The sequence below is a fragment of the Numenius arquata genome, chromosome 2, assembly GCF_964106895.1.
Source record: "Numenius arquata chromosome 2, bNumArq3.hap1.1, whole genome shotgun sequence".
Lineage (NCBI taxonomy): Eukaryota > Metazoa > Chordata > Aves > Charadriiformes > Scolopacidae > Numenius > Numenius arquata.
In genome coordinates, this window is record NC_133577.1 from 83355160 (window position 1) to 83378237 (window position 23078).

Sequence of the window (23078 nt, forward strand, 5' to 3'; positions counted from 1 at the left end):
AACAGTGAGTCAGAGAGGCTTAGTTTCACACTTCCCTTTCCGGTTTCTCCTCAGGTATTCAGAAAACCTCCTGCAATGTGTAGAATGTAGTGGCTGTTAATATCTATTGTCTTATCTACAACTAGGCTAAAGCTAAGACAATTTTTAAACAGTTCTTTTGGGTAATCTTTGTAAGTTTCGCCCCTGATGTTTTTTGAACAGACTTTTCATAGCAGGATTGCCTGGAGTGTAAATTGGCACACTAGTTTTGCAAAAATGTGGGGGTTTGTTGTCTTAGAAAATATTTCATTCTTTATGGGTCTTTTTTCCCTACATGTCTCTTACTGTAGATGCAATTGATTGCATCTTCTGTTTTTCTGGATGCCCTTGGAATGTTGCGGACTGGTTTTGCACAGAACATGTCAATGTTTTAATGCTGACATTTTATACTCCTTGGCTGCTCTTTCAGTTGCTTCTCAAATCAGGTTACAGCGGCTGTTTTCAGCTTAGCAGTACTTGCCTGCTTTGCACAGGAAGAAAAGTCATTGGTTGAGCTACATTACATTAATTTGCTGCAACATCTAAACAATGCTAAGAGAATGAAGAATTAGAGATACTGGTTTGATTTGACTTGGCCATGTGATGTGACTTTTCTTTAAGAAACAGAGAATCCACTGGATTAGAATTTTTAATTCGTGACAAAATTGTAGTCTTGTAGGTTGTGACAGAATTGTAGTCTTACTCATCAATAGTAGTAAAAACAGAAGAGAACTGAACTAGAAATTATGTTGGTTCTATTCTTCTCAAGAAGAATCCAGCTTCTTTTCTGGGAAGACACCGAGTCTGCAGTCTGGTATAAAATAAATAAAAAAAACAAACCTGTGAACAGTGAATTTAGAATTTTTCCAAATATTCATGACACGCAAAAACTAAAATCAACTCCAGGAAAGTGTTTATGCCTCTGAGCACATGAACATGCCATACAGCTCTTGAACTTCATTTCAGTTTTTTCTGGACTTTTTTCACAGCATACAGCTTATCGTACTAATACAATTGTGAAAGAGTTGTTAATGTAAGTCTGGATTCTGAGACATGGGCAAAGGTGGGTCATGGCTGGAAGGTGTTAGAGCTTTGGGCTTGAATCACAGCGATTGCTTTTTGTTCTTGTGCTCATTGGAAACACATTGTAGGCTTGAGTGCTGGCCCAGTACTTCTGGAAGGTGAAAGATGAAGCCCAGAAACTCAAATTTATATAAACTTAAAGTCTGGTTATGTCAACATCAAGCATGTTGAAGCGCATACTGGATTAGGCTAAACTGTCCTATAGCATGTGTATGGTAGACTAGTAACTCATCTTTTCCATATGGTAGAAGTATCAATTATACTGAAATTCTGTGGGTTTTGGCTTTTTTGGTTTGGTGAGGTTTTTGGGTGGGTGTTTTTTTTTTTTTTTGTTCACCACAGTACTTAAATATTTTCCAAGAAGAGTGTTTGTGGAATAAAATTGACTTCTCAGTGGAAAACAGCAAAGTTCCTTGGTTCTTTGAGCTTGACTCATGACATAATTGCTGGGATAAAAATTCAAGATGTTGCAGAAGCTCTGCTTGTATTAGCAAATGGAGCTCTGTGTGCGCTATTCATGCTATATGGCTCTCTACCACATACAGCTGTTAGATCAGTAGACATCATAGCAGCCTAAATGGGGCCACTTGTTCAGGTCTATGCAGTATTAAAGTGGGGTTGGAAAACAGACTAGGCAGTCATCAGATATTTCAACAAAATGCTAAGGAAGCCGGGTAGCTATGGCTGTGACTTTCAAACTTAAATAGGGTACCTTTTTTCTTGGACTCCAACTAGATGAGCAAATCTGAATTCCATCCTACAAAAACTGTTTTGCCCATGGGACTGTCCTTCAAGAAGTGTCATCTTTCTGCCAGATAACTCTAGTTTTAATTTGTGAAAAAGGAGCTTTGGATGAAGTAAGCTGTGCTTTCATCCATTAATTACTTAAGACAAGATTTCATTAAAGCTCTGGGGAAAAAAAGAGCAGTTGGCAGATGAAGACAGATTTAATGCATGTATATGTAGGTGTCTCAGGCTCCAGTTATTGATAATGGAGCCCAGGGAGCTGTTATGCTGACCCTACATATGGGATACACATTTGTTAGGTCAGCCAACTAGTTTCTTTCTCCATTAACTGTGTTGAATAGTTCTCCATTGGGGACTAGACACCTACATGTAAATGTTTGGTTATTTTTTAAACCTCAAGTGAGAGCCTTTAGCCTGTTGAGGGAATATCTTTGAAAATCTTCAATTTTCATTGCTAGTGAGCAAGGAAAATACTGCTTTTCAAACTGTCACACTACACAACTTCATTAGATCAGGTTTGTGCAGAATGGAAAAGGAGTTAAAAAACATTACAAGTAAGACAGTAAGAAGGCTGAAATTTCCAGAAATATATTTTTACACCACAGTCCTGCTCCTCCCCGCCCCCCAAGTCCTACAGAGTAATATGAGGAGAAGCCAGAGAAACAGAATCCATTCAGTCCTATACATTATTTTTTCTGTTATGTAAACTATTTCTGAATCCGTTTTAAAATAGTTTGAGGATTAGGAGGGCTCTATGGTAGCCTGCAGGCAATCTGGTTGTGTGCCGTGTGCCTGTGGGTCCGTTCCCCTGCTCTCCCTGGGCAGTGTGTTTCGATGTGGGAGGCCAAAGTTCTTCCAACAGTTAATAGCCCTGTAAATTATATTGATGCAATAAAAATAAATATGGTAGTTCTTGTGGTGAGACTTTCTTTCCAGTCTTGCTAAAAGCAAGCATCCTGGCATACTTCCCAAAGAATACTGTATTAATGGTTCGTACGAATATTAATGTTACCCGAAAGGAATCATTTACCTCGTATGCCTTTTAGGAGAGAGGGCACTGAGAAGCTTAACTTTGTCAGGCCTGAAAGTAACTCTTAACTATTAGAGGGGGAAAATACTACAAGCTACAAGTGGTGTTCTACAGGCTTACCAGTAAGTCTGTCTCGAGAAAGGCGAGTCAAGAAGCCTCTGGTGCTTCCACGGAGTCCAAAATCTTTGGTGAGATTTGGCATTATAACTCAAGCTGAGGCAAGACACTTTCCTACAGAACTTCTATGTAACTTCTTTCTGTTCTGCTTGGAGTGAAACCAGTGTGTTTTGGAGTCTTTGTACTGAGGAAGGCCCGACCCACCACGAACAGCGTGGTGCTGTAGAGGTGCTTGGTGCCTGGCACGGCTCACGGGCGTCCACCTGAAAGAGAAACATTTCCCTTGGGATCAGAAAATTAGGATTTGAAGTTTAGCACCTCTCCCGTTCTCACTGGAATGCCTTGACTGCTCATGGCCCCCCTTTGACAGCCAGGGGCTGCTTTGAGCTGTAAATTGTGTGCTCCTAGTGGCTTGCTTATGCCTGCATATGGGGGTTTGGTTTGGACTCCTTTTCTGTTTTACTGTTCTGGCTCTGTCTTGCTTCAGCAGTTCTGTGGTGATCTTAAGAACTCTTTCCTGATAAAACCTTGTGCATGTGATGGTTGTTGTTTTCTTTTTGTTTTCCGTTAACTGACAGGCATCTGCAAAAAGCTTTGGATTCCATAAATTGTCATTTCCTGGTGAAAAGATTCTCTATTTATAAAAACAAAACCCAACTAATCATTGTTTAACTTTTTAGGCTCTTTTTGTGCCTGTGTAAAGTGAAAGATAAGGCCCAATTAGAAACATCAGTTAGGGAGTAATGACTTTACAGTGCAGCGCTGCAGGGGCTTTAAGTGATGTCTTCGTTTTTATTAAATGAAGAATATACGCTTTTATTAGATGAATAATATGAGATGCCTTTCACTTCTCTGTGGCTCTGCTTTATGCAAAGTAATTCCTCAACGCATTTTAAAATGAAACCTACCAAGTGCCTTTTTGCAAATACGGCCTTCTGAAAAGTGTAACTGCACATGTTTTATATGGTGGCTTTCTTCTTCATCTCATACTTGCTTCTTCTGTGAAGGAGACTCTTAGCTAAGGGAGCCAAGCGCAGGTTTACTGGAAAGGACACCTCAGCTCCCCCAGGTTATGGTGACCAGTGTTACATCTCATGGTTGTCATTGCACTATCTCCTCTTTATCCAGGACGGATATGGTCCCGATACAGGAATGCGTTGAACTTGATAGAAATTCCAGCAAACTAACAAAAATGCTTACAAGATTTAAGCATCTCAGACCATCAGGCTTCTTCCCTTCTTCTCACACATTTGTCTTTAGATCAGTAAAATACACTTTTGCATGTATTTTCAAAATTCATCTCAAGATGATGCTGAGAGAGATATTTTTATGGCTGTGGCTGTGTGTGTTTTTTTTTTTTTTTTTTTTTTAATAAAGAGGTAAAGTGAGAAACGCACCAACCCAAGTCCCTGAACAAGACTGTCACCTGGGGCTAATAGTTGCAGGCCCTGGAAACCTTTACGCTTCTGTCTGGTACCCAGGAAGAGCCTGACGATTCTGATTTTCTTACTATAAAGAGAACTGAATTAATGCTGCTGACATCAGAGCCAACATCTGAGTATTATCAGCCTCTGAGACGCAGCCGGGTCCTGGGTTTGTGCAGTTTAAGGCTCCGACGTGCGAGCGGTGGTGCCTGCAGCTGTAGGAGCCAGCCTCCCTGCCCACCCCTGGATGACATTATCCATAACCCAACGCTGCCTCCGTCGGTGCTAGGTCCCCCGAAAACAAGGCCAGCTGTGGCCACGGCAGTGCTGGTGGAGAGGCTGGGGCTGGTGGGTGCAAGCAAGATGATTTCTGCCATAAAGAGGAGATTTTGTCTGTGCTTCCCTGCTCTGCTGGTGGCAGCCCGCTTGCCTCTTCAGAGCTCCCATCCACCCTGCAGGCTCTCGGCCGCAGCACGTTCCCTTGCCTTGGCAGCTCTGCTCTGCCTCTGGCTCCTCGTCCTTGCAGCCACCCCCTTCAGATCTGCCTGCCTGGGAAATCTTGGGCTGGCTTTGCCTAATAATTGAGACAAATGACCGATTGCTGTCCCTTCGGGCTAATTGTGCGTATAATCTATTCTTTCCTCTTCTCCAGGACTCTTATTTCCACAGAATAAAACCTAACCACAAAAAAAACCCAAAAAACAACCAAGCAAAGAAACAGACTTTGCTGTTTAAATGGAAAGAAATAAAGAGCATAAAGAAGGAGAGGCCAGAGCAATTTTCTACACTCGTTCTTTCCAGATGCACTTACTGGTGCTAGGAGGAACATTTGCTTTTCTCTGTGAACAAACGATTTTCCCATCACTGGGAAACTAAACTAAACATTGAGAACCACTCAGTAGCATTTCATCCCAAAAGGATGCTGCTGCGGCATCACTGTATGAGACTGACTGCTTTCATCTACTAGGAAAAAAAAATTGCGTGCTGTTTGATTCCTCCCGTAGTTCACTGCCATTGCTGTTTGCCAGGAATCTCCCTCTGGTTCTTTGGCTCAGAGTGATTGCCATCGTATAATTAAATGCTAATTGTATCAGATAAACATTACTGGGAACGTAGTAGTTTAACCAATTTTCTGTAGCCATTTTGGCACGTATACATCTGTATGAGTTAACGTGGTTTAATCTGGAGTGGAATTGTGCTGATCAGTCCTAGAAAGAAATAAATGGCTGTTAAGGGGTGAATGCCTGTTGTCTGCTTAGGAAGGACTATACTGTTTTCTTCGATCTAGTGCCAGAATTAATCTTCAATATGATATGCGGTGGCTTTGACAAGCAGCTGTATTTAGTTATTTATTTCTGAAGCACTAAACATGTAATAGCAGTTACAAAGTCCCTGTTTGGTGCTCTGGAGCTCCGGACATGCTTGAGTGGCTGAACGTGATGGTTCTCCTGGGTTAAATCCATGTAAGTGCTTGGTTGTAGAATTCTTAGTGACTAGTGAAACAAAATACTCTGAATGTCAAGTTAGAAAATGAGTGCTATCACAGTTATCAACATACACATTCAGTATGTTCATTTTGTGCTAATATTTAAAGTTTTGTGGCTTGTCTCGTAGTATCCAAAGGCAAAGTTAGGAGAAGAAAAGAAGTGTCAAAACTCTTCATACATCCTTCAGAAATCATATGGGAGCATATTTTACGTGAAGTGTGATAATCCCGCAGGGGTAATCTCATCTTCGATACTAGAGTGTGCTACAATTTGTACTAGCGTAAGGGACTTAAGGGTAACATATAAATATGCAAAAGAATATTTGAAATGAATTTAGGAAACTGGGGGCCTTCATCTGATTTACACGAGATTCTCTTTGCACAGCTTGCAATTACAGGGGACCTTTAACATGGGACTAAATAGTATCCTCTCACTCTGATGTTTCTCTGTTTTCCCACCGTGGTGTGTATGGGCTGTAGCATAAATGGGAATTGGGCTTGGAGTGGGCATGACAACCAAATGAGTGAAGAACCAATATAAAGTTCAGCCCTTAAAAGCAGGTGTAATAGGTTGCTAGATAAAATGAGATGGATGTTACTTCTGATAAATAGCAGTTTGGACACTCCACAAATGTTTAGAGGTACATAATATTTACTGTTTTCATTTGTGTGTGCTAATGGGTAGAATAAAGGCGTGACTCTGCTAAATTTTTACTCTGGTAACCTTGCAGTAAAAATGCTGAAATGAAAATGGATGATTTCTGATTCTTTAGGCTGAAGAGATGTGATTTTCTTGATATAGTATTTCTCTGAGTTGCATTTACTAATTAATTATATGCAACATAAAAAGTGGTTCTTAATTTCCTGGCCCATATTAAAATCAGTAGCGTAAATATGATGGTAGTAGGCTTTAGAGTGGGTTTTTGTATCCCCTTTTTTTAAGACCAAGCTCTAAACCCTACCTCCTCGTTGGAAGAAGAATCTGATTTTACGAAAAGTTGTATGGGAAATTCTTTTATTGAGGGGGGAAGAAATTGCGGAGCAGTCCTTCTGAAGTGACTTCTTATTTTTCTACATAAAGGTTTTGTTGCTAGTATGTAATGCTGTTTGGAAAAAAAACACTGAATAACGGAATAAGACTTTTGTAGGCATTTTTAAACTTTTTAATTGCTGAAACTGTTATCAGTGCATGAAATAATTAGTATGGATCTTAACAATTTTATCTGCTACCTTTTAGATGCACAAACAAAACTTAGAATTCTGTGGAAAAATAAGATGGAAAAAAATAAGTTTTACTTCTTACCTTTTTTTTTTTTTCTTTTCCTTTTCATAATAGGGATTTATTTGTCCTCTGTGTATGAAGTCTCATGGATCAGCTGAGGAGCTGTTCAAGCACTATGAAGCAGTTCATAATTCTGGCATTGATTCAACTCATGGAGGGGAAGGTCATCTGTCACTGGAAAGGTGCAACAGTACTCATTTGTGCATGTGCTTTTGTGTCAGTGTTGAGCTGCTTCTAATTACACCAAAGGCTGTATTAATTTGAACACTTAATTATGTAGTCAAGTATTTAAATGTTCATGCCCCATTTCCAGCTACAATTACAAAGCAGCTTGAAACTTATATTGGCTGAGACTGATCTGACAATAAATGAAAATCAGATACACATGTTTATATTGTTAATTAAATCACCTGTTTCTCATGCAGCTGACAATGCAATATTACAGACTGGAATGATTTTTATGAGTGTGGCAGAAAAAATACAGGTTCCTCCTAATTTCCAGTATAGAGCTGAAATTTCATCTTTTGAGAGTGGGGCAGGACAACCCTGAAGATAGAGAGGGGAGCTGATTTTGTCCCTGTGTAGATAGGGTACTTACTGGGTAATTATAATATCAGGATTTGCCTAAATAGGTTCCCATATTTACCTAGTTATTTGCAAACCTGAGAAGTTTCTGTCTGTGTCACTAGTTCTCCTTCTGTGTTCCAGAAACTCCATGCTGATCTTCAGAAATCTTCTCTAATTTATTTTATTTAACTGTTTGGTCAAAACTGTATTGCTAAATATATTCTTAGGAAGCATACCATGTTGTTTTATTTTTGAGAGCAGTGATGTGTAGCAGGAACTGATAACGCGAAAGTTTCTCTAGAAGAGTTTAACTGAATAGTCTGCCTGTGTTGGAGTAATCCCTCATGTTGGTTTGGGGAGCTTTCTTCTTGGGGGTAACGTTTATGTAGGTTTCCTTTTTACTTCCTGCTAGTTCTTTTTCTGTTCAGTGATTTTTTTTTTTTTTTTGGACTGTTATAAATGACAGTTCTTTCTATTGAAGAACTATTTCTATTTCTCTTTCTTTAATTTCTATTTCTCTTCCCTGGAGAAGAGAAGGCTCCGGGGAGACCTCATAGCAGCCTTCCAATATCTGAAGGGAGCCTACAGGAGAGCCGGAGAGGGACTCTTTGTCAGGAGATGTAGTGACAGGACAAGGGGTAATGGTTTTAAATTGGAAGAGGGGAGATTTAGATTAGATATTAGGAGGAAATTCTTTCCTGTGAGGGTGGTGAAGCACTGGAACAGGTTGCCCATGGAAGTTGTGGATGCCCCATCCCTGGAAGTGTTTAAGGCCAGGCTGGATGGGGCTTTGAGCAACCTGCTCTAGTGGAGGTGTCCCTGCCCATGGCAGGGGGGTTGGAACTCGATCTTTGATGTCCCTTCCAACACTAACCATTCTATGATTCTGTTGGTCTGTAGCACTTCCCCAAACTCTCTTGGTTTGTACCCAGTCGTGTCAGAGTGAGCAGCTGCCTGTGGCCTCATTCAGTGAACAGAGGCACACACCCCACAGCCCGGCAGGTTGTCACCTGCTAAGGGAGCTGCCTTCTGCCGATGCTGGGAAGTAAATGCTTCAGAAGTTTTGTAGTCACTAGTAGAACTGTGACCCAAAGTGATGAATAATTACATTGAAAGAAATACATGTATTTATGTGATAACTCAAGAGAGGGTGGTTCTTTGGTGAGAAAAGAGTGTGGGAGGTAACATATTTCACTTATCTGAATGAAGATTCGTATTTCCCCAGTATTGTGCAGAGCTGACAAGCCGGTAAGAGCCAGCACTAGCAGAGGCCATGTCTTCGTGCACAGATAGACCCTTCCTTGTGGATAGCTGCCTTCTCTCCCAGCTGCTGCAACAAAAGAAGTCAAAATTAGGGCTTTATGTAGGATAAAGTGGTAGGGTACTGGTGGAGTTATATTCAGTTTCCTATCTGCACATTTATTCAAGCATTAGTATTTCTTCTCTGCCTGAATTAGGCCTTTTCAGGGTGATACAACTTAGACCTGAAATGATAGTCTCAGTAGAATAATACCATTCTCATGGGGGAATTACTGGTCATAACTATTGTTTATATAGTTTATGAAAGATTTATTTTTATGCCTGCAAGTTTCCAATGTCAACCAGATGTTGGCTGGTGAAATTTATTTATTTTATTCCTGGGTCTTGACAATTTAAGGGCAAGTGGTTTTGTTTTCTGTCATATAATTGAAAAAGCGGACAAGGTCAGGGAGTTTGGATGGAGCGAAGGGAGTCTGATGAGAGCTGTTGTGTAACACGAGCTATTTCTTTCTATTAGTGTGGCATTCTTCAATGTTTCTCAGTTGCATGCTTGCTTGACAAAACTCTCATTCAACATAAATATGTTTTCCCAAGACTTGGAATACCACATTAAAGAAATATTGCAGCCTGCAGCAGGGAGCCACTCTGTTTGTGGTCTAGCAGTGAAGCTTACATGTAATTCATAGGAACAAGATTGGGAGGTGAAGTTCCTTATGCAGTCAATAGAGAAAGCTAGGTATTATAAATTGCATTGTGTCCTCTTCCCCTCACCCTCCCAATAAACTGCCATAATTAAGTTCCAGGAGTAAATCTCGTAACTCTCCCCAATGCAATTTATCAGGGCCATTGGTAGTCAGTGCTGGGATGGAGGCACTGGTGTTACAGCTGGGGAATGGAGTGGAGCATAAGGAAAAGGTAGTAAGGATTTGCCAGATGGTGAGGCTGGGGAGATGTGCTGAGAGGAGGAAGGGATTGTAACAGCCCTAGAAGAAGGGAAGATTTGGTGAGGATTTGGATGGCAGTAAGGAAAATAAAGTTACAGTGTCTAGAGTGATCTCTTACATTTCCCCGTCCCCCTTCCCCCCCCCTTCATTTTCCACTGGTCAGTTAAACTGAATTTATGTTTTGTCTTAAAACTGTCAAGCAAATCTGCGTTGGGAATAGCAAGGCAACTATTGTAGAAGGGTCCTTACATTACAAACTCTGTAATCCTCCTCCTCCTCCTCCCCTCCTCCTTCCCCTCTACTACAAACTGGTTTTATACAGCTCAAAACCTTTTATCTGATACGAAGACCAGAGCATCTTAACTGCTTTAGTGTCACAGATCTGGTGTATGTTCAGGCCCAACTTCCATATAGTTAACTGTTTCACCTGCCTGAGATTACATTTATAACCTTAGGTGTGAATATTAGCTGATTTACTTACTGATACTGGTGAGAAAGCTGCTGCCTCTTCTCCACCCACAACCAGTGTATGAGTTTTGGGTTACAGCTACGCCTGTCTCAGTAAAGTTATATTTGCAAACCTCCAGTGAATGTCTCACACGGGCAGAATAATGTGTAAATTAGCAGAAAATCTTCCTTTGAAAAAAATCAGCATTCCAATATCCCACGTTTATTTTGCCATTAAAATTGGTCCACCTTGGAGTTCTTGCCTCACTGGTTCAAGTGCGTGTGTGTGTTTCACTTGCTTCTTGATGACCCTGACCTGATGTTAATATGCTAATGTAGTTGAATCTATTTCTTCAAAGTTTAGCTTTTTTCAACTATTTTTTCAACTTGCTTTGGTGTTCTTTTTCACCTAAATATGAGATAATTTAAAAGAACATCTGTGGAGGAGGGGATAATGCAGCACAGCAGCAATAATATTGTGTTGTATAAAACTGAGAGAATTTGTTGGCATTGGCACCCACACACATATATTCTGTGTACTCCTCAGTGTGGCCATTGTACGAACAATAAGAAAAGGGTATGTTTGCATTATTTTAATGACCTCGGTATTCTACATTTGGAATGGCTGTATCTCAGTAATGCAACATTATCCTTGTATGTATAGTTGTGCAATTCTGTAAGGAGACCTGTGATTTAGAAGGGTGCTGTCTAAATCAATTAGTGACAATTCTAGCCTTGGTTCTTGCGTGGCTGGAGGCTTGAGCACGAAATTTGAGAATTTAAAATCCCAAGGCTATAAACATTCAGACCATTAAGTGGGTGTGTCCGTGGGGCATACCGAATTGCTGTGTGCATGAAAAATTATGTAACTGCATATTTCAAAAGGAGGAAGAGAGCATGCTGTCTCTTAGCAGTGTTCCCGTATGTGATAGGTCTATTCTCTTTCACTTTGCCTGTCCTTTTCCTAAAAAGGCAGCAAAACAGTTAAATGTCCCAGTGCACAGCTTTGCCATTCTGAACTTACGTGGTTGAGCTGAGGCACCGATTTAGATTTGCATTCTGTTTTCATGTGGCTCTTTGCATATCTATTTTTTTAATTTATCCAATTAATACATTGAGCATTTTTCCAGTGATGTACAGTGACCTAATAAGTATCTATTAATCTGGTTTGTTCCAAGTTTCAAAACCTTAAAATAACTATTTATAGTTATGTAAATTATATTTATGTAGTACCTGGCTATCACTCCAGTTATTTAATACACATTATAATCTGTATGTAATTGACAAAATATAACCACTGCATATTCATTTTCTCCACTCCGTGGATATATTTATTCAGAGATGAAGTATCACTGCTCCGACAAGAAGTCCAAGACTTGCAAGCTTCACTGAAGGTTGGAAATGTATTTTACTTGCACTTTGTTCTTTGTTTCAAATTGCAGTGTTCCACTGTCTAAAGCAACCAAATTTACAGTTCTCTCTCCCCCATCTCCTTTTTTTTTTTTTTCCTTTTTTTTTTCCTTTTTCCCCTAGGAGGAGAGGTGGTATTCAGAAGAGCTGAAGAAGGAACTAGAGAAATTGCAGGGGCAGCGGCAGCAAGTAATTGCTTTAAAATACTTGAAGCAGGTTTATCATCAGCATTGACATTGAAGATTAATACCTTTTTTGTAAGGCACGTGGCCTGATTTAGTTAGTTCCGTAATTTGAATATTGACATGTTCTTGAAAACAAAGCTAGTTATCTCTCCACAATGTAACTGTATATATAAATCTGAAGAACAAAGTCAGATTAGATAATGACTCTTCCCTACTACTCACTACAAGTGCAGTTCAGACTTTTCCTTCTGTTGGCCTTATTCAGAACTCAGTTTATTAAAGAAAATAAATGAAATGTAGTGTTTCATCTGTTATGAGAAACGGTGATGGAGTTTTTCTTGTAAGAACTTTTGGAGAACAGAAGTGTGGTTTCACAGATGTCCAGATGAACAAACAAGGCAAGGCAAATTGTGGTGTGTTGTGCCCAAAGGAAGCTTTCAATTCTTTTATTGCTATGAACTACTTAGATACTGGATTGTTACAAACCCCAGAAATTGCTATCTGACAAGGTACCTTCTCAGAATGTATTTAATGATGTCTGTAACCTCTGTTTTTAGGGCATTGAGGAAAGGGAGGGGGAGGGGATTGTTACTGGAGTCTTGCAAGTCTGGAAGACTGATAGTGTAGTGGTACATGAAATGGACAATCATCTTGGCCTTTTCCAGTCTTACAGATATGACTGTTTGAAATCAGGTATTTTTATACTGCTGTACGGTATTTGAGCACAGAAGTCTTTATTTCCCTGTCTTTTCCAAAAATGGGATGAACTTTGGAAATAGTAGTTTTTTATTCCTTCTATCTAATGATGCATTTATTCTGTTCTCTTAAGGATCCTAAGTCTGATGGATTGACAACGGCTACGTCTACAGGTGGCTAACATTTTATTATATTCATTTCTTCACTGTTCTGTAGTTTCTGAAATTTTTTTCATTATAGCTTTTAGGTTTGTGAATAAGCACTTTTGGTAAATTAAAGAGCTAGAAAGCTGAAATGGTACAATTACAGGAAATAAAGTTCATGTAAGTGCTTAAGTTAGATAGCTCTTGATAGCTATACTCTGGGGAAATGTTCCAGAGGCTCGGGGTTTTTAATTTCTAGAAGCGAGACAGGCCTTCTCCTGACTCTGAAAGCAGTTCTCATGAGTAGTTTTGAACATGTTTTTAATCATTGTGTATATTTAAGCATTCAGTACAAGTCTTTTGCTGAGAAAGACAGTGATTGTTGATATTTAAACTATAGCATTTGTCAGTGCTGGTTTCATTTGATGTTTTTCTGAACTCATTGCTAGCAAAGAAAACAATAAATTTTGTGGGTTTTTTTTTTCGCTTGTTTTGCAGACCAATAATTTTTCTCTCTGGTTTTCTCCATGAGGCACTTATGGAATAAAATTTTCCTTATGTGTGCATAAAGTATCTGACTAATCATGATTGAAGAGCTCTTAATCACAGTTCAGAGCTCAGAATTCAGCAGCATGTTGCAGTGATCCGAAGGTCTATTTGTGACCAGTGAAAACCAATATGTAGTTAATCCTGTGGAGTACTCAACTAGTGACAGGTTCCAGCATCATGCTTGTAGATATTTAACTTAGTAAAGTTGTTCACTTGGCTAAGCTAATTGGATGTTAAGTGAACTTAGATTACTTATTTACCTGCTGTGCTTCATTATGGGTGTGAGTAACTGTATTGTCCTAGCTCTTCCAGAAAATAATACTGTTCTTTTTATGGAAATAGAATCATTAGAACGGCAACTAGAAGAGATCCAAGTAGAAAATTTTAACATTAAGCAAATGAAAGACTTATTTGAACAAAAAGCGGCACAACTGGCCACTGAACTTGTGGGTGAGTATATTAACATGAGGTCTGATTCTGTTCTCTGCTTGGGCAACTTGTGCAAGTGATCATTTATTCAAGTTCCTTCTTATTAGATCTTAAATCAAAGTACGATGAAGAAATCAGCCTTCGGGAAGGTGCAGAACAGAAAGTGACAAACTTGACACAAGAACTGCAGAAAGAGAGAAGTACAGTGGAAGACTTAAAGACAGAACTGGTATTCACATCACACTAATGTTTTTGTTATTTTCAAGTCAAGGGAGGGATATACTTAAATGATTGCAAATGCAGTTTTAATGCAGCCAAACTGTTGAACTTGAAGACATCTGCTTGTGGGCTGAAAATGTTCAGAACACCATTGTTTCTGATCTGTTTCACTGACCTACATTTTCAGTGTTTTTCCAGTGGGGAAATACATGTAGTTTCTGACATATTAAAATTTCCCCTATATTATATTCTAGTCTGCTTGTTTGATGCACTACCCTTCAGCAGTTTTGCAGGGGATTACACATATAGATGTGCTGTGCAGGCCTGTACTTGGAGCACGCCGTTGCTGACTTCCACAGCTGTCTTTAGATCACCCTTTTTCCATGAGGTGTAACGCTCTGACAGTCCCTGGACAGCTGCATTCATAAGAATTGCTCAGAGAGGTGTTTTGTGAGAGGGTGGCTGGAAGGCTGGCAGCTGTCACCACCATGCCTATGTTAATGTTGTCCCTCTTGTGCTTGGCTGATAATATTAATGTATGTGTCTTCTGGGATTTTGACTCCTGGTGACTTTTATGTACAGCCATGGCTCCAGGGAGCAATCCCAGTGACTCAGCAGTCGTGCCGCCTCCAAAGCAGTAGTGAAGGGACTTTCTAGCTTCTTGTTTGTCTTCATTCCTCCACTCAACCGCTGCTTACACTCTGGAGGAAAGTAGGACTTGTTTATCCCACTTCTTCCCTGTAGGCTCATGAGTCCCTCTTGGCCCTGCCTAGTCACTGGACCCACCCATTCCTCTCTATCTGTTTACCCGTTTCTTGTCTTCCGCTCTCCTTCTGTGTTCTTACCCCTTCCCTGTACCTTTTCTAGATGCCAGCACTTCCTTTTCTCTACTTTCTTCAGTGCCCAGTATTGCCTTTCCCCTCCCTTTTCCCTCCATAGCTTTTCTCTTTAAGGAACATTATGGTGCTTTAGATATAATTATCAACAGATTTTACCTATGGGTCTGGTATGAAGCGTGTCTGACAGTTCCTTTAGGAACTTTCTTTCAGGGAATTTCCTTCAGCTGCCTTTTTTTTTTTTGTCTGTTCTTGTGGTTTTCTGAAATAGCTCTTGAAGACAGAAGCAGGATCATTATAAAAGTCTGCATACTGCTGGATTGTTACGTGTCTCAGTCCTGAGAGGGGCTTGAGTATTGCAGCGGTAGAGTTTATACAGTAATCCCTTCTCCAGGGTAGTGGCGGCAATACAGCCTACTTCTCAGGGAATTGTGACTTCAGATAAATTTCTTGCATAGATTCCCTGTTACTTTGTTGTTTTCTGCCAGGGAAAGTCTCCCTCCTGTACCTAGCCATCTACCTGCATGAAAATTGCAGAAATTTAATCTTTGAGACCTTTTCCCATTTGTCAAATTTGGTTGAAATCAATCAACAAGTTCGAAGTTTAGTAGGCAAGAACTGACAACCAGCCATTAAATCTTGTTTCCTTTGGGAATAATATATACTTTTCTGTGGGTTTTTTTTTTTCCCCCTCTCTTTTTTTTCTTCACAGCTGTAATATTGTATATGTTACCTTATCTATAAATTGATGATTTGAAAGATTTTTAGAGATGATATTGACACTGAAAGCATGTCTGCCAACAGCATGTTGCTCATTGCTGCTGTTTTACTTTTCAGCTCCAAAGGCCTGGTGTGGAAGATGTAGCTGTCCTGAAAAAGGAGCTGGTCCAAGTTCAGACACTGATGGACAAAATGACACTGGAACGTGAGAGGGAATCTGAAAAGCTAAAAGACGAGTGCAAGCACTTGCAGGCAGAGCAGGTTAACTCAGAGGTAATAGTCATACCTAAAGATGTGTGTGTTAGCTTTGCCATGATTTTCGTATGAAAATGGAAAATACTAATTCATAATAATGAAAAACCTCTTTCTTAACCAAATCTTCCAACTTATCTGATAGACATATTTCTTCATTACAGTAAATTGCCTAATTTTGTCAATATCTACCCTCAAAAAACCCCCATGCTTTTCGTTGCGAAACCTTTCTTTGGCATAAAAAGTTATTACAAGAGCCCAATAGCAGAGGAAAAAGCCACCTGGCAGAGCTGCGCTCTTTCTGTTGGGAGAGAGAAATAGAGCAATATCTGTGTGATCGAAAGACTTGTTGCCCTTATTGAGCTACATGAGGATAAAACCAGTTTTTACTGAAAATAATGGTTTTGGTTAGTATTTGAGTTTATGTGTCTGAAAAGTGATGCTAGAGTATTAAAATATATAAAAAAGCAGTTTTTAATACAAGGTAGATAATAATTTGACTGTTCTCTTAGGACATTTCATTCTTGAACTTACACAAGACTTAAAAGTCTTAATGGCTAAACAGGTTTTCGTTCTTGGTTTTTTCTAGTTTTTACTGTCAAATGGAAAGCCTCTATTATTTATTGTAGGAATATTTTGTGTGTAAAGGACAAATCTGTTCTGCACAAATACCCCCCACAAATCCAGTGCATAATGGCCTCCAAGTGTTGCCTGTTATCTACTGGAGCAGAAAGTGAGTGACTGCCAGGCCTCACCATGTCTTAAGGTCAAGATGTCAGGATGTCACCTGTAGTCTGTTTTCAGGCAACAGCACCTTAGTTTTCCTCTCTTTGTTGTTGCAGTTTAAAGTAGAAAATAAAATCTATCGGTGTCATATTAGTTGTTCTTTTTTAAATGTTTTTTACCCATCTTTTCCTGGATTTGAACCTTTTAAATTCATCCTGTTTAAAAGAGACCTCACTGTCTACTTCAGTTGCTGAATGTGCTGGTTTCTTCACAAGTACTTTGTGAAGGCTTGCCTCTGCTTTGGCTGAGTCAGTGGAAGAAGTTTTAAATTGCTGATGGGAGATTTGAAAACATACAGAATTGATGACAACTCTGTGTTTAAGGAAGCAAAACTAACTGGCTTTCCCACAGCAAATACTCAGTTTTCTTGGTTTTGGTTGCTCTGCTTTTCTGCCAGTGAGCACTTCCACTTCCATGCAAGATGGAGAAAAGGGAATATAACAGCTCTGACTTGGATCTTTAAGAGGGAATCTTATTCCTCAGACTTCTCAGGTCCCTCCTGTCTAAAGCCTGTTTGATGTTATTTACCATGACAGTGATGGAAATGTCCGACAGAGATAATGGCAAGAAATCCTAATAAAAATACAGTATGACCAAAAAGGCTTTTGTCTAACACATGATTTATTTTACTAAGGAGTTGGTAAATCCATACCTGCAGAAGAATTCTCTTGCTGATCGTTGTTGCATCTCACTAGCGGGTTGAGTGGTATAGTTTTACTAATGAATGGCTTGGCAGTGTAACCATCTTCACTGAAGACTGTCAGCTGTGGTTGAGACCTTTTCATTTTGTCCTCTCCCTTTTCTATTGTACCCCACCAGTGCAGCAACACCAGCAAAACTTGTCAACGCAGGGCTGTGGTCACTAGTGAAGTGGGGTCTTTGCAGAATTACCCAGTTTACAAGAGGGAACGCCTAGAGTTTCTGTAGGACTCCTAGTATCCTGTCTCCTGGTGAGATTTGTGGATGTGAAGGATTCCTGACATCTTGTTATTCTGGGATTTCAAGTGCCCTAGATTTCAGAGCTGCAGTTCTAACTTTCTATTTCTTGATGTGCAGTGCAGAGCTTTAGAGAAGTGCTGCCCAGCATTATTCTAAACTCCTTAGGGCTTTCCCTCCTGCCTTGTTCCCTCAACAGATATGTTGAGCTCCAGGAATTGTATAAGGGTACAGTATTGTACTAAACATGAATCTACCATTGTTTTCAAGTTAAAATTATGTATGCCAAGAGTTTCATAAGATGTGAAAAAAGGAATATCCCAGTTGGAGTTATGAATATAATGTGGTTATGTGGCCATGTAAGTTGCTACATAGTTGTAATTTGGTTTTAACTGTGAGATCCCACAACTATGCTGCAGAATTTAAATTTCATTTCAAAGTACTGTCTCTGTAGTCTTTTGTGGTTTGGGATATTTAGTTTTCATGTGAAGATAAAATGACATGGTGACATGGGTGTAACAAAAAACTTTCATCTTAAAAAATTCTCACAGAAGTGTGAATTGCTCCTGTTCCCCCAAATTAGGTATGTTTAAGTTTTTACATAACTAGCCATTTTAAAAGTTACCTTTAAAGTGCAGCTTTTAACAGGAAAAAAACCCAAACAAGTGAAGAAGGTTTTTTCAGCCCTCCTGGAAGTAACAGCAGATGGGGGAGAAGGCTGCTTGATGCCGCTAGCTGTTACTATGTGTTCACATAAGAAGTCTTAGACGTATGGAAAGATTATAAACTACATTGCAGGAACTATAATAATATCAGATGTCTGTGTAGTATCATCAGTATGTAGGCTGAACCGGAGAAGACCCAAGTTGCTGCATGGCAGAACAGGGTAGGCAGTGGCAGTCTAGTTCTTCTCAGAAATGTTACTGCCTTCTCTGCTTAATTCCAACATATGGCAACAAATAGTCCAAGACGTGTTTGAAAGAAAAGCTTCTCTGTCAATGTAAACTGAAAGATCAGACTTTAAAAAAAGTAAAAAATTACTCAAAGTCATTGTGGTGAAAACTTTTCTACTTTTTTAAAAAAAAACCCTCAATTGTGAAAAGTGTTAGCCCTAAGAAAACAAAAAACGGAAGTCCTTCATTGGCAGAATAGGTACAGTCCTGACTGTAACATTTTGGCCATGTTTCATCTAGCTTTGCTCTTTAAGACTACCTCAAGGGCTGAAAGAGTTAAGTGGTTCTTAGGCCATCCATGGCTATTTTGCCAGGCAGGCTGAGGATACATATATTAATATTGATTTCCGAAGTGAGTTGTCTTTAAAATAAGTTAGATTTATGGTGTGGGTGAATAGAATAACAAAGATCATCATAACCCTATATGAGTGTCTTCAAATGCTGCAGGAGAGGGATATGAAGAAAAGAATAGCTCTACAATTGTTATCTCAATGTATTCATTGTTGTCCTGTCTTTTTTTTTGTTGTTGTTTTGTTGTTGGGTGTTTATGCTTTATTTCAGAGTTGCATCTGAAACTCTGGTGTCTAGATAGCTCAGATAAGTATTCATTCTGAGATACTCCTTCCATGTTTGGTTTCTCACTATAGCGACTCCTGCATAGTAAACACATTATGAAAACAGCTGCACTGCTGTGGAGCTAAGCATTTCTATGAATCTCCACAGATTGGAATTTGTTTCAGTATCTGATAAATCTTCATAAAATACAGGGCCTAGACTTGATTGTTAAGTTGAATGCCTGCAGAATAAGATTAGTAGATTAAATTATGAGTAAACTTAATAAAGCCAGGACTGTTTATTTTTCCCATTAAGCAAAGGCATTAAAAACACTTGAATATTTGAAAACAGATTTGAGGAAGTGTGTCTGCTAACAGCTTTTGTGACTGCTTATTTCCATCTTTCATCCATCCATTTTATTTTTTCTGCTTTCTAATGGAGACACTTAAATTTGAGGTAAACTTTTTGAAAGCTTTTTATTCTTATAGTAGATTTCTGTTGTATCAAGATAATTTCAAGAGGCTGTTAAACAGATGCATTCCTGGTTGCTTATTGGTTCATTAATCATACAGACACATCAGCCAGACAATATCAGGAATGAATATTTATCCATTATATATCTCCATGTTAAGAATGAAATGTGGGACTGAGTTATTGAATTGTGAATGAGAGAAATGTATCTTTATGCATATAAATTACAATTCTAATTTGAAAGCCTGCAGTGGTGTCCTTAGCTATCTTCTGCATGTTTTCTGCATTGTATTCTCTCAGTAGTGAGATATCCATACTTTATTTTCTAAGAAAATGTCCTTGATTCTTTTTCTGCCAAAGGCAGATCCCAGGATATGTTTTAGCTAATGGCTTTGTAACAAAACAGCCTTGTAAAGCACAGCATTACAGAAAGTCAGAATTAATAACTATATGTAGTCATATGGTTCTCCTTGGTTCATATGTTCTCTTTGGTCTTCCTTTTTCTGTAGGAAGGTTGTAAATTGTCTGCTACTTCCTTCTACTGCATTAGTTCATTCTTGAATTCAGTATTTATACCTTTGTGCTGAAATCTGTGGTTATGAGAACAATAGGAAAGAAAACTTCTTTTAAAAGGTCATTATTATATAGTGTATTCAAAGTGGGCGTGTTCATACACAGCATGCTTTAGGGCAGCCATTGTTACCCATCTAAAGTGCTTTTCTTGTTTGCTTTCATTACTGTATTCAAATACTGCACAGTCATTGATATGTTCTGTTTTGTACCTTTCCTGTTTAATGGGGTAGTATCGTTACCCTGATTATGCTGACCTGCAGGGTTGATGTGTCCAAAAACTAAAACCCCAAGTTTGCATCAGATGCCAGACTCGCTTCTAGTGCCTTTTCCAGTACTCCCCTTACCAGGGGGGCAAAGCTTTTGGCTGTGTAACTGCAATGACTTGGGAGGGTTTCACCTTGAGCTAGAACTGTGATAATGATTAATGGATAATCTGTTGTGATTTTCATCGGTTGCGGGCTCAACCTGGCATTTTCTATTGGACGGGGGCAAATTTATGTCTTCTGAAATAGGACATGAATGAATCTCAGCTGGGAAATTATGCTCAGTGGTACTTCTGTAGCTGATGGTGCTCTGAGATGAATTTGCAGGTGATTTTTTTTCTTAAGCTGTTTATTTGTGTACAAGATGCTTTTTACTTTGCTACCATACATCTTGCTTTTGTTTGAGTTAAGCATGCAAAGCTTTGTTTTAAATGTGGATTTTTTCTATTTGTCTGTTCAGGCTACCATTAACCAGTTAAGAGCTGAACTTGCCAAAGGACCTCAGGAGGTAGCTGTGTATGTTCAGGAGCTGCAAAAACTTCAAAGTTCAGTCAAAGAGCTAGAACAGAAAAACCAGGTGAGAATGCTGTTACTTCCTATGCTTGTCGGCTCACGTTAAAATGGAAACGTGTCACACATTGCCTTTGGAAGCGCTGAGGACTGTAACAAAACACTTCTTGATGTTGCAGAAATTGAGAATTCCTTTACCATTCTGCTTAACATGAGGGATATCATAATGTACAGGCAAACACTATATTTTAATGATCAGTATGTTACAACTGAAATCCTGAGGTTGTTATTATTTCTAATTACTGCTGTTTATCTTGCCTGTTATTAAGCAGTATTGCCATCTCACACATTAAAAGAAAAAGCATTACCCTTTGAAATATTACAGTGTTTTCCTAAAAATCATAATTCAGAAGACATTTTGAGCTTTCTTCATTGCTGTTCCAGTTTCTTAGTTTTTAGATTGTACTCCTGTCATATTTTCTGGCTGTTATCAGAGTCATAAATGGAAGAAAATTGAGATAAACTCCAGGAGCTTCTCAGCTTATAAGTATTCCTTGAGAGCTTTTATCAAAGCCCTTTGAGCTTGCTGCGTTTTTATTTGCATTAAGAAAGCATGTGTTGTGGGGTAATAAATGGAGGGGAGGGAGGACAGGAGACAAGAAGAAAGATGCCTGCTGCTTTTTGTTGTGTGTATATATAACACTGTATATGAACTACACATATTACCCATGTGTATTTACCAGCAGCCTTGTCAGTCTTGGAAAACAGGAAAGGACAGGGACCAAACAGTGTGTATTTAGTGTAATCTAATACTAAAACAGCATTTGCAAAGAATGTAAGAAGGTGCAATTAAATTATTAAATTAATAAAAGTAATTTAATTAATTATTTATTTAAATTATTAAAGTAAATAAAATTAAATAAATTAAACTTGCCCTTAGTAGCATGGTGAGTATTGTCAGGCTGCTCTTTTCCACAGACCAGCAACACTGAAACAAGCTTTTGGGAAAATTATTGCTATTCAGTATAGAGCCCTTGCTTGAGTATATTGCTATACCATTAGCAACGTGGAGTGAAACAGATTGCTGCATAAGATAATTGTACTTTAACAGAGAGTCTCTGCTATGTCAGGTTAATGCTGAACACCACTTGAGGAACAGGAAGAAGAGAAGTGGCAGTGAGCTGCTTTTCGTCTTTGTTTTAGTTACTTAAAGCAGTTTACAGCCACTTTTTTATGCAGCTTTTTGAAAGACAATAACCGTAAAAAATGGTATGTCAGCCAAGGAATCTTGTCCCTGGAGGACCTAGAATTGAACAAGGTAAGACTAGCTTCCCAAATAACATAAATTGCTCCCACTTCGAACAGTTTGTCATCCTTGAAGAAACTGTCAGGGAGGAGCCCTTAATGAACGATAGAATACATGGAAGTTTGAAGTGTACATCCGTTTGTAATTCCATCGCGATCCAGCAAGATATTTCTGTGTATTGAGGCAGTTTTTCAAGCTCATGTACAACCTTAAGCAAGCAAGCTGTTTCTTACATTTTCAGGAGCTATACTGAGAAGAGCAGATGACAAGTAGATAAGAGAGTTCTCTGAGACCAGCAGGAACTTCCTTTCCTTCATTTATAAAGCACTGTTAATTATGGGGCGGGGCTTGGCTTGCCTTGCAGAGGCCAGTAATGGCCTGTAGCCTGGAGGAGACCTAATGTGTAAAACCAGCATATTCCCTGAAGTATTAGACTGCTGTAATCTTAAACCCATTACATGTGGGGTTTTTTGTTTGTTTTCTTTTAGGAAAATTGCGATGCATTGTCTACAGGGAAAAATGCTTAGTTTCTAACCTTCTGCTGAAGTAACTATTCTGAAATTCAATCAGTGACGACAGACTTCATTCTTTAATGCTTGGCCACTGTCACTACTAATATGTATTTACGTGTATTTTTGCAAGGAGCAAGAAAAGGATCAGTGTGGTGTTCCCTCTTGTATCTCATGAGCTTTGAAGGTTCAGGGCTCTTCGTTGAATGCTGTAACATACTGTTGTTCCCTCTTTCTTTTCTGTGGAAATGGAGGCTTGGGGAAGTGAGGTGGCTCGTGTGTGCCCACGCATCCCTTTATATATCTGGGGTGCAGCTGGGACATGCATCCAGGGAGGAAAAACTGCAGGGTCCACTAATGTAACTTGAATGA

At 39.1% G+C, this 23078-nt stretch overlaps 1 protein-coding gene across 2 annotated transcripts in view; it reads left to right on the forward strand.

Annotated features, from left to right (window-relative positions):
* The window catches only part of EEA1 (early endosome antigen 1), a 70939-nt gene that overhangs the window by 14149 nt on the left and 33712 nt on the right, over positions 1-23078 (forward strand). For both annotated transcript variants that reach the window (XM_074168111.1, XM_074168112.1), the window contains 8 exons: positions 7242-7369; positions 11745-11799; positions 11939-12004; positions 12830-12869; positions 13731-13838; positions 13925-14046; positions 15710-15865; positions 20842-20958. In XM_074168111.1, the coding sequence (XP_074024212.1) occupies positions 7242-7369; positions 11745-11799; positions 11939-12004; positions 12830-12869; positions 13731-13838; positions 13925-14046; positions 15710-15865; positions 20842-20958 (792 nt within the window). The remainder of the gene's footprint in view (positions 1-7241; positions 7370-11744; positions 11800-11938; positions 12005-12829; positions 12870-13730; positions 13839-13924; positions 14047-15709; positions 15866-20841; positions 20959-23078) is intronic.